Genomic DNA, 17,646 nt, shown 5'->3' with positions numbered 1-17,646 from the left:
TTTGCAAAGAAATCATGAGCTGGACCAAATCTTTTACTGACCCTATTGATCCCTTTTAATAGTGCGGGATCCATTTGTTTCTTCTTTCTTGAATCATATCATTTCATCAGTCCATAATCCACACACATTGTTTCACACGGACTAAAACTTGAGATATACTTATGATTAGTCCCCAATATGTATATTGTCATCAGCATCAAAACATGATGTAAGGGCATGATTGCGCTTTCAGATATCAACGGTTTCATATGGCGGGCACGTTTCGACTTGTTTGTTGTGTGAAGTTTTATTGTCCTTGGGGGGATTCTATGCAAAGACTAGTGGGACATGGCTAGATCTGCATAATGTCGGTCCTGGGGTGCTACAGTGTGTCAGAGCTTAGGCAGCAGTTGGTCGAAATCGAATTGCTCGCGGCCGGTGCCATGGTGACGAGGAGGAGCAAGGCGACGACTGAGGCAGCACAAATGAGAGGTGAAGGAGGCGGCATGGGTGGGGGAGATGTGTCGTTGCGTCGGCTTCGACTAGTGGGTGTAGGGGAACTTCCTACGAAAGAGATGGAAGTTTTAGGGGCAAGAGTTAGAACATGGCTAGTTACCATGTCATTTAAAGCTATTATTTATAATCACTCGTATAATAAGGTTGACTATAAGATTAGTATTTTTGCATTTTTTTTCTCTCTTTCTTTATACTCCCTCCCTCCTAAAATTCTTGTCTTAGATTTGTCTAGATACGGATGTATCAACCGTATCTAAACAAATCTAAGACAAGAATTTTTGGACAGAGAGAGTATTTATTATATTTATCTAGGAGCACATGTAGAGGCACACTCTTTCATGAGAGCTCACTTCTCTACTTTTTCATGTCTCTCTTCATATAGTTTGCATATCTCTCTTCTTCACATAGGTACAAGTACCACTTAAGAGGATTATAAGCTTATTATTATACTTGCTCTTAGTAGTCCCCAAATGTGGAGATGAGTATGGGCATTTTTGGAGTGCTACACAGAATTTGCTAGTGGTGTTTTCCCCTAGATTGGCAGTTTTTAGGTGTTACGACTCTTTTAAAAGATGCTGCTATAGTAGAGTAGCTCTTATTTGATTTATGTAATTTACCCCAACATTTGGATGACACTTACTCAGCTATCTTAGTTAATGTGGTCATTGTGTAAAAAAGGATTAACACGGGCACTAATTACCACAACCAGAACTACACAGGTGAATGGTTTCGAGACCTCAGGGGTGTCTTCTAACAAGAAGACGACTTAATGCAAGCTTGGAAACATTCAATTCAGACCATAACTAGCAGACAATAATACGCATTCACCATATTCACCGTACGTATAGCAGGGTGCCATTCCACCACTGACATGTCGCTCAGAACGGGTGGAAACTCTTGATAGTTTTTCCTACTGTACATACATGCATGCAAGCATACAGAAAAATACATGCATGCAAGCATACAGAAAAATACATGCATGAACGTTATGTGACATGTTAGCTGACTAAACGATTTCATCTACTCCCTCCATTCCTAAATACCCCCTCCGTTCCGAATTACTTGTCGCAGGTATGAATATATCTAGATGTATTTTAGTTCTAGATACATCCATTTCTGCGACGAGTAATTTAGAACGGAGGGAGTATAAGTCTTTTTAGAGATTTCGATATGGACTACAAACGGATGTATATAGACATAGTTTAAAGTGTAGATTCACTCATAACCATAGCAGCAGATTAAACTCAGGGCTCCACTGTAAACGGGTCGATTTTACTGAACCTGTTTCCATCTATGAAGTATGAACCATAGCAAAAGACTTAACCAGCCGCAGAGATGCAATCTACACACTGATTACATGGTGAGGAAGTTGCTTTGAGCAAGCCCAGGATACAGCAGTGTCGTAATCTGAGCGAGTGACCTAACCAATGGTTTCAAACTGGAATGTTTCTCCAAAGCTGACAAGAAAACAGGAGAAAGGATGAGATGAACTGTATAGGAAGCACTGCTGAATAAATAAATAAATAAAGTACCCCTTCCGTTCCGAAATATAAGTCTTTCTAGAGATTTTAATATAGACTACATACGGATGTATATAGACATATTTTAGAGTGTTGATTCACTCATTTTGCTCCGTATGTAGTCCATATTGGAATCTCCAAAAAGACTTATATTTAGGAACGGAGGGAGTAAGCCACTAAGGATGGTTGTTGCCAGAATCCACACTTTAAAATAGTACAGTACAAGAAGCGTTACCGTGAAGCATCGCCTTAATTCCCTTGGAGAAATCTTCGAACCGGCCCAGCACTGGCCTGATGCTGCATGACTGGGACACACACAGTTCCATGTAGAGCGATGCCTCAAGGGTCACCAACAGAAGACGGCATACCCTATCGGTCTCCCCGCTGAGGGCGCTCGATCCATTTGCCCCCAGTACTTCCGTAACGATAGAAACCACTTGATCCTGGAAAGAGTACCGCAAACTGTGATCAGGAAAAGGTGCACTCAGGCAAAAAGAAAAGGTTTTCACATTCCTTGTATCATGGCATGTAGAATTTTCAATCACTCATATCTGAGCTAGATTTTAAGCAATGATGATGATCCATCCATCACTGTTTGTCATCAGACCCAGAGATGTCTGGCAGGATCGTGCCTTTGGGATTGAGTTCCAGGTTATGGATTATACAATTATTACCAAAAATATATTATTTTCTATTTTTCACATACTCCAGAGCAGTACTAGTGTTTGCTTTATCACTCAGCACTAAATTTGTTTAACTAATCTGGTTAGTGGTTTTAATAGCACTTTATTAGATGCCATTTGAAGCTAAGACTAGAGCGACGATTAGTTATCAAATTAACTTTGATTCTTCCATGCCTCAAAATCATAATGTCTACACCTCAAATTAATAAGATTGAAGTCAATACTGCAACAAAAAAAAAGGGCAGCCCCAGTGCATGTAGCTCCCGCTTGCGCAGGGTCTGGGGAAGGGTCCGACCACTTTGGGTCTATTGTACGCAGCCTTTCCCTACATTTCTGCAAGAGGCTGTTTCCAGGACTTGAACCCGTGACCTCATGGTCACAAGGCAGCAGCTTTACCACTGCGCCAAGGCTCCCCTTCTCAATACTGCAACAAGCTCTATGAAATTCATTAGCTACATGTTTATAAATGAAGTGTACCCCGTTAATCATTCCCTGCAACTTCTACAAATCTTTTGCCATAGCACTGAGGAAGGTTTGGTGAATTTGCAATGAGATGCACGGATGGCATGAGGCAAAACACATAGTGACTTTGAAAGACTTAAAGTCTAAGCTAGAATAGTGGAATGCGGTTATCACCAGATTTCATGATACCAGGTTTAGATGTACTCCCTCCATTCCTAAATATAAGATGTTTTAGATAATTTCAATGTAGACTACATACGGATTGAAATGGGTGAACATACACATTAAAATGGGTCTAGATACATGCGAATCAGAAAAATGCTAAAACATCTTATATTTAGGAACAGATGGAGTACATCTTATACAGCTTTTTTTCCCTTCATGGTCTAGATGTATCTTATACAACTACTCCCTCCGTTCCTAAATATAAGTCTTTGTAGAGATTTCACTATGGACCACATATGGAGCAAAATGAGTGAATCTACACTCTAAAACGCATCTATATACATCCGTATGTGGTTCATAGTGGAATCTCTACAAAGACTTATATTTAGGAACGGAGGGAGTATATGCTAACAAAAACATGCATGCTACAAATATGCACCATAGTTTTAATTCGAACAGTAAGGGCCTAGAGCAATATCAATAGTTACCTGCAGACCATGAAGAATATCTGGCATGGGAAGTTCAGGAAAATGTGCAAGATCGACAAATTCTAATTCTCCTGCCCTTTTTACTGCCTCTTTGGCTTGACTGCAGAGGAATTTCATAATAAGAAAGGCTACTCTGTAAATCTGCACAGCTACCATCTCGGTAAAACGAGTCTGTTTCACAGAACCAGAATCTCCACTACTTTTGTCTCTGATCACCAGAGATAATGCTGCATTGGAAGGAGCAGAAATAGCTGCAGTTGAATGAGTACTGCTTGCAGCAAATCTGAACCATCCATGTTTGCTCCTGATGAGTGGTGGATCTTCATGAAGCACGACTTCTTCCTTAGCAATAGGAGGACAACAAAATGATGGGTTCCAGTTTGGTGAATCGCCAGTCCTTGCACTTCCTCTGCTAATAAAAGCAAGCAGGTGGATAATAATCTCTCTTAATTCTGAATCTACTTGCATCATACCAGTGTCCCGTGGAAAATGATATTTTGCTAAAACACACAGAAGTGAGAGGATATTCTCAGTTAAACTCAGAGCTGAAAGTGATGTCTGCGACTGTTGCAACACCGCCCTTTTCTTGTTCTGATGTGTATTAACACTTTGTGCAGATAGATAAGAGGACATCAGCGGAACTTGTCCTGAAAGGATGCTGACAGTACCGTTCGCAACACTGCTACGAGAAACATCATCATCCATACAATGGTTGAGAGAGGCAACTATAGCAAGAGCCAAACTCCACATATGCACATCCTTCGCTTGGCTGCTCAAAGAATTTCTGAAACAGGAGTCATCCAGAGATAACTTACTTAGAAGTACCTTCAAGAAAGCAAAAATGTTTGCAGACTGAAGCATTTTAGCACCATCCTTTGTCCGCCCCAAGGTCAAGAGGAAATTCAAAATTACTTGAGTAGACAATATTGCACCATTCTGACATTTATGCAGTATAGCCTGGAGACGGAAATGCTTTTGTAGAATTGGCAACCACATATTAGGGGGTATAAAGCCCTTCAATAGTAAGTCCATTGATCCAACAGCGAGATCAGAATATTCCCTATTCTCAGCCAATTTGCATAGTACAGGTAACAACCTCATACTTACAATGGATGATTCACCAAACAGATTAGCATCACCTGATCCATCTTTCATGTCATCCTTGCCATAAATGAATTCAAATAAAGACAGAATCAGAACAAGGAGGGACTTCACTGGTTTCTTAAGAGCGGGACTTGATGGCACGAGATCAACTAAAAATGATGTGCTGGCACCTGAGGTTCTCATAAGAAGTACAATAACTGGATAGAGATGAACATAGCTCTTGGTTTGCTTAGCTTGGTGAAATAAGAACCTGGTAAGAGTAAGCAGTAAGTCCACTTGCCCAGACAATAGGGGAAACAAAACCTCATTCGTACCAACTTCAGGAAATAGAGAATCAACAGTTGACTGCAAATATTTGCATGCACATCTAATTGCTGATTCCATAGCTGTAGCAGAAATCCCTCCATCAGGTAAGGTGGGTTCATTACTGGAACTTGTTCCAGTGTAGACAGATAGAAATGTTATGAAGGACCTTAATGTACAAAGCTTTGCATCAGCATGACGCTTCATCAGATTTGCTTTATGCATAATATCCAGCATTTTTTCAGCCACTTCTTTGCAGGGTTTCCAATCTGAATGATTCCAAAGTTTAACTCCAAGATCATCACGAGTGTGTGCAACATCAAACAAAACATTGCCACTGACTGCTGGGAAGGCGCTATGTGGTTGCTCTGTAGCATTGCATTCAAAAAACTTAAACTCCAGAAGGAAACACAAGAGCTCCTGAAAGGGACCAGGAGTAATCTGACGACCTTCGAGTTCTCCATGTATATGATAGTAAAGATCATTGATTACCAAACTGGTAAGTTCTTGCTCACCACTGTAGCCATGCAGGGCATACTGTGATAGCAGAGCTATGAATGCACGGTGTTGTAACAATTTGCTAGAGATTAGCTGAATCTTCTTCACTGCCGAGAAAGACAAGCTGGCAGTATCACCAGTGGACAACTTCGTTATTAGACGGATGATGCAAACACATGAAGCTACCTTGGCACGATGAAAAAGCTCCTTCTGGTATCCGTTGCTTGACAAATGATTGATAAAATCTTCCAAGAGAGCACTATCAAACCATTTGCACACTAAGTTGCTTGGAGAAGATGCAGAAGGTTCTTTTTGCCCCGTTGTACCATCTGCTACAGGATTAGAAGTTTTTGGTTCCACAAGTAATCTCCCTTTCAAGAACAACTCATGTGACATGATCTTGAAAATTTTAGCCTGGCAATTATACCTCGAAGAAACTTTCTCATCAACAGTGTCAACACTGTCAACAGGGCAATGATCAAAGGTGGCACGAATACAACGTGACAAGCTCTCCCAGAACGTTCTAGAGCTTCGCAGCTTATCTAATATGCATATGAATTGCACACCACTTTCCCATAATGCCTCGAGTAGGTCAAGGATGCTAAGTAACAGAGAAGGAGAACTATTCATAAACTCGGTCGAATTTTCAATGTATCCCAACATTTGCTCAACAAGTCTCGAATTACTTCTTGAACTGTTGAGGGTAGAAGAACCATTGGTCTGAGAATTTGCAGAATTGCTATGATCAGCTTGTATCATTGCATTCTCCTCTGTCAGTGAAACAAAAAGAGCAGGCTGATAGCGAGCAACAGAAGTCAGAAGGCTGAATATAGCCACGATCAAACAATTATTAGTATCATCTTCCTTGTCAAGAATTTGGGAAATACTTGCTTGCAATCTACATATCTCTGAACCATCAACAAGAAAGCTACCATTTTCCATGAGTTGAGGTTGGACTCTGTGGGCAGTGAAGCACAATACTGATAATGCTCTAGCTGCACTAATCTGTAAGGCAGAATTCTGAAAGGACATAGACGATATTGTAGCTGTGATGAAAGGTAAGGGCTTCAATGAAGATGACAAAACCAAAGTAACAAAAGGTGCAACTGGCATCAAGTCCTCTGGTAAGTTGGACAGCATGAAAAATATAATATCAAGTCCACAGCAAAGAACAAGTTGTATATCTTCAATATCTTCAACACCATTACTGAAGCTGCCACGCGATTCCAATAATTGCATGGACGTGCACACAGCATGCCAAAGAACACTGTGAATAGAAGAATCATATAGTAGCATTTGCCAAATGATGCCACCAAGCTTTGACAAGAATGGTTTGACTTGAATACAGCTCTTCACCAATTCAAACACCTTCAAGGTTGTCTTCCAGCGACTATACTTCTTGTGTTTCCAGTTCATATGATTGACCATGATGTATTGAATTGAAAAAACAATGAACGGTGATATCATGTCATCAGCGGCGGCTCCTTTCCGCAAAACCTGAATGGCAAAATCAAGCAATGAAGTGGTAAGTGATGAACAGTCTCCATTTTCCTCAGAGGCGGCAAAAAGCATTCTAGCTAGTGCACCAGAAAGTAGCCAATCACTTGAGGGGTCATTTAATTGTGAGCTGAAGATGCCGCATTCTAACGCCACGTCGAACACACGGTATGGAACACACTTCAGAAATTCTGATAACACGCTGAAGGTTTTTGACATTATGCTGGTATTATTACCATCTTGCTCATATTTGAAAATTGATAAGCAAATGATTTTAACAACATCAATCCTGATATATTCTCCAATTTGGCCCAAACTCTTTGATTTTTGAACAGCAAGTGACTTGTCAGCATGCAGCAAAGCAGAGCACAGATCCTGATTTGATGATACCATCTGATACAGTAAGTCCATTATATCGCAGGCTTCCACATAATTGCATGAATATAGATCTTGTGCCAAAGTGAGGAGCAAAATGAAAACGCCTGAATGTGGGAACTCCCAACGGACTAATGCAGCATTGTCTTCAAGAATTTTCAAAATGTAACCACGTGTTCCACGGGGTAATGTAATGCCTTCCATACCAGGAATGCTGATTGGGTGATGAATTTCAATTTGGTCACAGTAGTTCACACTATCAGGGACACTACCAGGGGTTGCATACAGTGTTGTTAGCCCATTCATCCTCTCTAGGTAATTATATACACATTGAGCAGGCCATGTCCCATAAGAAACAGCTGATAAGAAGCGAAGCAGATCCGTTATTTGGAAAGGATACTCTTTCTCCACCATTTGGAGAACAGATCTGATTGGACCATCAACACAACTATCTTTGTCCCAGAATTGCATACATAGTGATTCCTCTCCACCATAAACTTCGCATATAATATTCAGTATCACACCAAGAGAACTGTCTTCTGTCTGATAAGATATCTCATATGAAGCAGTGAAAGCTGAAATGAAAGATCTCAGTACAGCACGAAAACCAGAAACAGGACCATCTGACTCCATGAAGATGCTTGAGCAAAGAACGCCAAGTAAATAATTGAACGGTGCAAGCTCAAAAGCCCGCTGGGCATAAGATGCATGATCAATTTCCAAGTTGGCATTATTTCCTGGAAGAGACAGGAGCAGGCAGTGAAAAACTGCCCAAGCAAGAAGTAGTGGTCCCGATTCCACTTCAAATTCAGGCAATCTTGATACTTCAATATCCATCTCAAGAATATCAGCAACAGAATACTGGGAATACCCTCCACTGAAAGAGACTTCGTCGTGAACCATTCGGAGGAGATTTTCGAGGTCCAAAGTCTCAATGAGAATAAGGAGTAGCTGAGCTTTAGCATAATGAAATGATCTCCTTGCTTCAGCAGACACAGCAAATTTTCCAACATCATAAGAGCCAGAGAGCATATCCCTAAACAGGGAGCACAGAGCTATCCACAGCCCACCATTGCACCTTGAGAAGTTATCACAGATAGCAAGAAACAGAATGTCCAGAATCAGGTTAATCTCAATCAAGCTTTCTTCCAGCCAAGAAACCGTCAAATCAGCTGCTGATTTCACCGAAAATGCAGCCGTGAGGGAATCTTTAATGATGGATAGTAACCTCTGTTCCATCTCATCGCTGCCTAACAGCGAGGCCTCTTGTTTTATGGCGTCGGTTGAATCAGAATCATCATCTGTGCATGTGGCATGAACAAAGATTCTCCTAATGCACTTGAGCAGGCACTGACGCTCAAGGTAGTATTGCAGAGACACCAACCGAAGGAGCTCCTGAGGGTCAGCGTCACGGGTCGTCGGGGCGCTCTCTGAAGACCGTTTCACCAGGATGTACGACTGCACCTCATCCAGGTCGAGGGACTTGCTCGCGCGGAGCGCGGCCTCCTTGAGGTCGGGCTTGACGACCAGGCGGTGCTCCCCGACGGCGACCTGGCCGGCGTCGAGCGCGGACCTCGAGGCGCCGTTCGGCTTCCCGAACATCGAGACCGCCCCGCGGAGCCACGCGTGGTGGCCCTTGATCCGCTCCGCCTGCAGCACGGGTGAGAGCCAGCGAGTTAGTCGCGACCGCGAGTGTTTGCGAGGCGAGGAGGATGGGACGGGGACGGGGACGGGGGAAATGGGTACGGGGGGCTTACGAGGGCGTCGGAGACGGCGGCGGAGGGGGAGGCGGCGGCGCGGTCGAGGTCGTCGCAGAGGGCGACGAAGGGGTCCCACCACAGCGAGGCGGACACGGTCTTGGTGCTAGCGCCGCCGCCGCCTGAGGTCGAGGCGGGGGCGCCGCCGCTCGCCATGGCCGGTGGGCGGTGGTGGCGCGGAAACCCTAGGTTCGAGATCCCGACCTCGCCGTTGCGTTTCGAGTGGGAAGAGCAAAAACCCAAAACCCTATTAACGACTCACCGTGTGTCCAAAACAAATGGAGCATATTACGAAAATTAAGTGCAGCCGCTTCAGGGAGGTTTTTCGTTCAGATATTGTATACACGAGTAGTACAAACAGATGCACAAGCAGTACATGGAATTTAGAAAAGAGCCACTCCCGAATGCAATGTAAGATTACAAGTGTATGATAGACACCGTGATTGGCATCAAGATTTCGACCATACCGGCTGAAATCGGTACTCAGTTCTTGCACGATGCTTGTCGTCGTTGTTCGACTAGGCGTGAAGGTAGACATCTCATATATGTTGGATTAGACATACTTCATATGCAACACCTTCTTTGATAACTAGAATCTGATTTCTTGATGCATCCTATTCCTAGACGATATCATCTTTGTTGTTCACTGAGTGTGTGATGGCATTCGACTTCATAATGGTCTTCAATCTCATTTATTGTTGTTCTCATGGATAATAGATAGTGTATGTGAGTCGATGATTTTGTTATACTGAATCGTATATTTATAGACGGTTGTCGTGTACATGGATGTGGTGCCTTAAGATTTTATTGTCTCATCAACCATCCGTACAATTATTTTACCATGCGAGCGATAAACATATATAAGGGCTAGAAAGGCTTCATAACATGTCCAAACATACATTGTATTTTGTAGTCTAACATATGCATCATATTTCATATATGTTGTATTTGGCCTCACTTTGGCTAGCTAGATTAGCTATTCAAACATCAAACATGTGTGACATATGAATGTTTGTATTTATATTTACATATTATTGTCCATTCAACTTTTGTTGCTATAAAATATATGTATATCCATGAACACGAACAAGATTACTATGTCGAGATAAAACATATATGATGACATACAATGCAACTTGTGCTATCGTCAATTCCATATGTCTCCTTGTAACCATGTATACACTTCTGGTTAATATGAAAACATGTAAAATTTTGGAACAATGTTGTTTTATTATGCATCAAATTGACGATGCGGTTCAAGTTTTCTTATTCACACATAAATGAAAAGGGCCATGTTCGCAGTTATTCTTTCTCCCATGGCTAAGACAAGTATTCTATCTAAAATCATATTCTATGAAGAACGAACTGATTTTTTTAGAGTTGCGTGAATTCCTTCCTGTATTTATATCAAAGTTCAGGCCAATCGAATTACTTCTATCATTTTTATGGCACATTCCTGAAGATATGGTTGATGGAATAATTGGTGAGTTCAAGGAATTCCTAGTGCTTGCTCAAGAGGCCAGTTGTTTTGTTTTAAAGTTTGATTCAGTTGCAACTAAAGCCAAACACACAACAAGAATATAAAAGGATATGTTGGTCTATTCATCGAAGGTCCCTTCTAAATTAAAAATGGACCCGACTTTGTCCCCGTGCAGTTCGGTATTGCTCTACATTTTGGAACCATAGTGGGAAATGAGGGTGAAGGAGCTTCTTTGGGTCAGCATCACGGGGCGTTGGGGTGCTCTCTGAAGATCGTTTCACGAGGATGTACGATTGTACCTCGTCTAGGTCGAGGGACTTGCTTGCGTGAAGCGTGGCCTCCTTGAGGTCGGGCTTGATGGCCAGGCGGTGCTCCCCCACGGCGACCTAGCCCGCGTCCAGCACGGCCCTCGAGGCACCGCTTGACTTCCCAAACATCGAGACCGCCCCGCGGAGCCATGCGTGGTGGCCCTTGATACGCTCTGCCTACAGCACGGATGGGAGCCAGCGAGTTAGTTACGGTCATGAGTGTTTGCGAGGAGGGACTGGGGGAAATGGCGACGGGGGGCTTACAAGGGCGTCGGAGACGGCAGTGGAGGGGGAGGCGGCGGCGCGACCGAGGTCGTCGCGGATGGCGACGAAGGGGTCCCACCACAGCGAGGCGGACACGGTCTTGGTGCTAGCGCCGCCGCCGCCTGAGGTCGAGGCGGGGGCGCCGCAACTCGCGATGGCCGGTGGGCGGTGGTGGCGCGGAAACCCTAGGTTCGAGATCCCGACCTCGCCATTGCGTTTCGAGTGGGAAGAGCAAAAACCCAAAACCCTATAACGACTCACCGTGTGTCCAAAACAAATGGAGCATATTACGAAAATTAAGTGCAGCCGCTTCACAGAGGGTTTTTGTTCAGATATTGTATATACGAGTAGTACAAACAGATGCACGAGCAGTACATGGAATTTAGAAAAGAGCCACTCCCGAATGCAATGTAAGATTACAAGTGTATAATAGACACTGTGATTGGCATCCCCGTGACTTCAAGATTTCGGCCATACCGGCTGAAATCGGTACTCAGTTCTTGCACGATGCTTGTCGTCGTTGTTTGACTAGGCGTGAAGGTAGACATCTCATATATGTTGGATTAGACATACTTCATACGCAACACCCTCTTTAATAACTAGAATCTGATTTCTTGATGCATCCTATTCCTAGACGATATCATCTTCGTTGTTCATTGAGTGTGTGATGGCATTCGACTTCATAATGGTCTTCAATCTCATTTATTGTTGTTCTCATGGATAATAGATAGTGTATGTGAGTCGGTGATTTTGTTATACTGAATCGTATATTTATAGACGGTTGTTGTGTACATGGATGTGGTGCCTTAAGATTTTATTGTCTCATCAACCATCCGTACAATTATTTTACCATGCGAGCGATAAACATATATAAGGGCTAGAAAGGCTTCATAACATGTCCAAACATACATTGTATTTTGTAGTCTAACATATGCATCATATTTCATATATGTTGTATTTGGCCTCACTTTGGCTAGCTAGATTAGCTATTCAAACATCAAACATGTGTGACATATGAATGTTTGTATTTATATTTACATATTATTGTCCATTCAATTTTTGTTGCTATAAAATATATGTATATCCACGAACACGAACAAGATTACTATGTCGAGATAAAACATATATGATGACATACAATGCAACTTGTGCTATCGTCAATTCCATATGTCTCCTTGTAACCATGTATACACTTCTGGTTAATATGAAAACATGTAAAATTTTGGAACAATGTTGTTTTATTATGCATCAAATTGACGATGCGGTTCAAGTTTTGTTATTCACACACAAATGAAAAGAGCCATGTTTGCAGTTATTCTTTCTCCCATGGCTAAGACAAGTATTCTATCTAAAATCATATACTATGAAGAACGAACTGATTTTTTAGAGTTGCGTGAATTCCTTCCTGTATTTATATCAAAGTTCAGGCCAATCGAATTACTTCTACCATTTTTATGGCACATTCCTGAAGATATGGTTGATAGAATAATTGATGAGTTCAAGGAATTCCTAGTGCTTGCTCAAGAGGCCAGTTGTTTTGTTTTAAAGTTTGATTCAGTTGCAACTAAAGCCAAACACACAACAAGAATATAAAAGGATATGTTGGTCTATTCATCGAAGGTCCCTTCTAAATTGAAAATGGACCCGACTTTGTCCCCGTGCAGTTCGGTATTGCTCTACATTTTGGAACCATAGTGGGAAATGCGGGTGAAGGAGCTTCTTTGGGTCAGCATCACGGGTCGTTGGGGTGCTCTCTGAAGATCGTTTCACGAGGATGTACGACTGTACCTCGTCTAGGTCGAGGGACTTGCTTGCGTGAAGCGTGGCCTCCTTGAGGTCGGGCTTGATGGCCAGGCGGTGCTCCCCCACGGCGACCTGGCCCGCGTCCAGCACGGCCCTCGAGGCACCGTTTGACTTCCCAAACATCGAGACCGCCCCGCCGAGCCACGCGTGGTGGCCCTTGATACGCTCTGCCTACAGCACGGATGGGAGCCAGCGAGTTAGTTACGGTCACGAGTGTTTGCGAGGAGGGACTGGGGGAAATGGCGACGGGGGGCTTACAAGGGCCTCGGAGACGGCAGTGGAGGGGGAGGCGGCGGCGCGACCGAGGTCGTCGCAGAGGGCGACGAAGGTGTCCCACCACAGCGAGGCGGACACGGTCTTGGTGCCAGCGTAGTAGTACAAATCAGATATAGGAGTAGTAGTAGAACTTAGAGAGAGCTGTCCAGAAATACATAGTAAAATTACAAGTGTGTGATGGACATCACGGTTGGCATCCCCGTGACTTCGAGATTGCGGCTGTACATGCTGAAATCAGTATTCGATTCTTGCACGGTGCTTGCCGTTGTTGTTTGACTAGGTGTGAAGGATAACATTGCAATCATGTTGGATTAAACATACTCCATGCGCGACACCCTGTATAACAGATAGAATCTGATTTCTTGATGTATCCTATTCCTATCTTCGTTCTTCATTGAGTGCGTCATGGCATTCGACTTTGCAATCGTCTTCAATTCTATGTGTTGTTGTTGTCATGGATAATAGATAGTGTGTGTGAGTTGGTGGTTTTGTTACACCAAAGTCGTATATTTATAGATAGGTTATTGTGTGCATGGATGAGGTGTCTTAAGATTTTATTGTCTCACCAATCGTACATACAACTTTTTTACCATGCGAGAAATAAACATATACAAGAGCTAGAAAGACTTCAAAACATGTCCAAACGTACATTTTTTTGTAGTCTAACATATGTATCATATTTCATATATGTTGTATCTGGCCTCACTTTGGCAAGCTAGATTAGCTATTCAAACATCAAACAACATGTGTGACATATCAATGTTTGTATTTTTATTTTCATATTCTTGTCCATTCAACTTTTGTTGCTATAAAATATATGTATATCCACGAACACGAACAAGATTACTCTGTTGAGATAAAACATATATGATAACATACAATGCAACTTGTGCTATCGTCAATTCCATATGCCTCCTTGTAACCATGTATATACTTCTGGTTAATACGAAAACATGCAAAATTTTGTAACAATGTTGTTTTACTATGCATCAAATTGGCGATGCGGGTCAAGTTTTCTTATTCACACACAAATAGAAAGAGCCATGTTCGCAGTTATGCTTTCTCCCATGGCTAAGACAAGCATCCTACCTAAAATCATATTCTGTTCCATCTCGTAACTGCCTAACGGTGAGGCCTCTTGTTTTATGGCGTCGGCTGAATCAGAATCATCATCTGTGCATGTGGCATGAACAAAGTGAAGGAAATATGCCCTAGAGGCAATAATAAAGTTATTATTTATTTCCTTATAATCATGATAAATGTTTATTATTCATGCTAGAATTGTATTAACCGGAAACATAATACATGTGTGAATACATAGACAAACAAAGTGTCACTAGTATGCCTCTACTTGACTAGCTCGTTAATCAAAGATGGTTATGTTTCCTAACCATGAACAATGAGTTGTTATTTGAGTAACGAGATCACATCATTAGTTGAATGATCTGATTGACATGACCCATTCCATTAGCTTAGCACCTGATCGTTTAGTATGTTGCTATTGCTTTCTTCATGACTTATACATGTTCCTATGACTATGAGATTATGCAACTCCCCTTTGCCGGAGGAACACTTTGGGTGCTACCAAACGTCACAACGTAACTGGGTGATTATAAAGGAGCATTACAGGTGTCTCCAAAAGTAGATGTTGGGTTGGCGTATTTCGAGATTAGGATTTGTCACTCCGATTGTCGGAGAGGTATCTCTGGGCCCTCTCGGTAATGCACATCACATAAGCCTTGCAAGCACTGCAACTAATATGTTAGTTGTGAGATGATGTATTACGGAACGAGTAAAGAGACTTGCCAGTAACGAGATTGAACTAGGTATTGGATACCGACGATCGAATCTCGGGCAAGTAACATACCGATGACAAAGGGAACATCGTATGTTGTTATGCGGTCTGACCGATAAAGATCTTCGTAGAATATGTAGGAGCCAATATGGGCATCCAGGTCCCGCTATTGGTTATTGACCGGAGACGTGTCTCGGTCATGTCTACATTGTTCTCGAACCCGTAGGGTCCGCACGCTTAAGGTTACGATGACAGTTATATTATGAGTTTACATGTTTTGATGAACCGAAGGAGTTCGGAGTCCCGGATGAGATCGGGGACATGACGAGGAGTCTCGAAATAGTCGAGACGTAAAGATTCATATATTGGATGATATGGTTAGGCCAAGGGGTCAAGCCCATGAGGCTTTAGATCGGTGCAAAAAGGAGTTTTGCGGAGGCCAGGGGGCCAAACGCCGGAGACCCTGGCGTCTGGCCCTGGGCCAGACGCCGAGGCCCATGGCGTCTGGGCCAGACGCCAAGGATTGTGGCGTTTGGTCCTGGAGTCCGAGTGGGACTCTTGCCTTTCGGGCAAAACCGACTTTGAGGAGGCTTTTGCTCCAAGTTTCGACCCCGGGGCTCAACATATAAATAGAGGGGCAGGGCTAGCACCAAAGACACAACAAGTTGATCCACGTGATCTATTCCTTAGCCGTGTGCGGTGCCCCCTGCCATCATATACCTCGATAATACTGTAGCGGAGTTTAGGCGAAGCCCTGCTGCTGTAGTTCATCAAGATCGTCACCACGCCGTCATGCTGACGGAACTCTTCCCCGACACTTTGCTGGATCGGAGTCCGGGGATCGTCATCGAGCTGAACGTGTGCTCGAACTCGGAGGTGCCGTAGTTTCGGTGCTTGATCGGTTGGATCGTGAAGACGTACGACTACTTCCTCTACGTCGTGTCATCGCTTCCGCAGTCGGTCTGCGTTGGGTACGTAGACAACACTCTCCCCTCGTTGCTATGCATCACATGATCTTGCGTGTGCGTAGAATTTTTTTTGAAATTACTACGAAACCCAACAGTGGCATCCGAGCCTAGGTTATTTATGTTGATGTTATATGCACGAGTAGAACACAAGTGAGTTGTGGACGATACAAGTCATACTGCCTACCAGCATGTCATACTTTGGTTCGGCGGTATTGTTGGACGAGACGACCCGGACCAACCTTACGCGTACGCTTACGCGAGACCGGTTCCCTCGACGTGCTTTGCACATAGATGGCTTGCGGGCGACTGTCTCTCCAACTTTAGTTGAACCGAGTATGGCTACGCCCGGTCCTTGAGAAGGTTAAAATGGAGTCTATTTGACAAACTATCGTTGTGGTTTTGATGCGTAGGTGAGATTGGTTCTTACTTAAGCCCGTAGCAGCCACGTAAAACATGCAACAACAAAGTAGAGGACGTCTAACTTGTTTTTGCAGGGCATGTTGTGATGTGATATGGTCAAGGCATGATGCTGAATTTTATTGTATGAGATGATCATGTTTTTGTAACCGAGTTATCGGCAACCGGCAAGAGCCATATGGTTGTCGCTTTATTGTATGCAATGCAATCGCGATGTAATGCTTTACTTTATTACTAAACGGTAGTGATAGTCGTGGAAGCATAAGATTGGCGAGACGACAACGATGCTACGATGGAGATCAAGGTGTCGCGCCGGTGACGATGGTGATCATGACGGTGCTTCGGAGATGGAGATCACAAGCACAAGATGATGATGACCATATCATATCACTTATATTGATTGCATGTGATGTTTATCTTTTTATGCATCTTATCTTGCTTTGATTGACGGTAGCATTATAAGATGATCTCTCACTAAATTATCAAGAAGTGTTCTCCCTGAGTATGCACCGTTGCCAAAGTTCGTCGTGCCCAGACACCACGTGATGATCGGGTGTGATAAGCTTTACGTCCATCTACAACGGGTGCAAGCCAGTTTTGCACACGCAGAATACTCAGGTTAAACTTGACGAGCCTAGCATATGCAGATATGGCCTCGGAACACGGAGACCGAAAGGTCGAGCGTGAATCATATAGTAGATATGATCAACATAACGATGTTCACCATTGAAAACTACTCCATCTCACGTGATGATCGGTCATGGTTTAGTTTATTGGGATCACGTAATCACTTAGAGGATTAGAGGGATGTCTATCTAAGTGGGAGTTCTTAAATAATATGATTAATTGAACTTAAATTTATCATGAACTTAGTACCTGATAGTATCTTGCTTGTTTATGTTGATTGTAGATAGATGGCTCGTGCTGTTGTTCCGTTGAATTTTAATGCGTTCCTTGAGAAAGCAAAGTTGAAAGATGATGGTAGCAA

At 43.0% G+C, this 17,646-nt stretch overlaps 1 protein-coding gene and 1 pseudogene across 1 annotated transcript; both read right to left on the bottom strand.

The window, feature by feature from the left end:
* Positions 1–1,666: 1,666 nt before the first annotated feature.
* On the bottom strand, positions 1,667–9,605 carry LOC123149923 (uncharacterized). Its single transcript, XM_044569721.1, has 4 exons — positions 9,348–9,605; positions 3,814–9,240; positions 2,251–2,458; positions 1,667–1,952 (listed from the first exon to the last, which is right to left on the bottom strand). Exons 1-4 carry the CDS (start codon positions 9,501–9,503, stop codon positions 1,849–1,851), a joined length of 5,895 nt encoding a protein of 1,964 aa, XP_044425656.1. The 5' UTR covers positions 9,504–9,605; the 3' UTR covers positions 1,667–1,848.
* Positions 9,606–10,892: 1,287 nt separating this feature from the next.
* LOC123153123 (uncharacterized) lies at positions 10,893–13,804 on the bottom strand (annotated as a pseudogene).
* Between the last annotated feature and the right edge of the window lie 3,842 nt (positions 13,805–17,646).

The sequence above is a fragment of the Triticum aestivum genome, chromosome 7A, assembly GCF_018294505.1.
Source record: "Triticum aestivum cultivar Chinese Spring chromosome 7A, IWGSC CS RefSeq v2.1, whole genome shotgun sequence".
Lineage (NCBI taxonomy): Eukaryota > Viridiplantae > Streptophyta > Magnoliopsida > Poales > Poaceae > Triticum > Triticum aestivum.
This window is presented reverse-complemented; position numbering and strand designations above follow the sequence as displayed.

Bases quoted from the DNA above. Each gene is read 5' to 3' on its own strand.
- LOC123149923 (XM_044569721.1), bottom strand. From the start codon at position 9,503: ATGGCGAGCGGCGGCGCCCCCGCCTCGACCTCAGGCGGCGGCGGCGCT. The intron at 9,241-9,347 runs GTAAGCCCCCCG...CCCGTGCTGCAG, and splicing joins CCGCCGTCTCCGACGCCCTC to GCGGAGCGGATCAAGGGCCA. The intron at 1,953-2,250 runs GTAACGCTTCTT...TTTTCTTGTCAG, and splicing joins AATTAAGGCGATGCTTCACG to CTTTGGAGAAACATTCCAGT.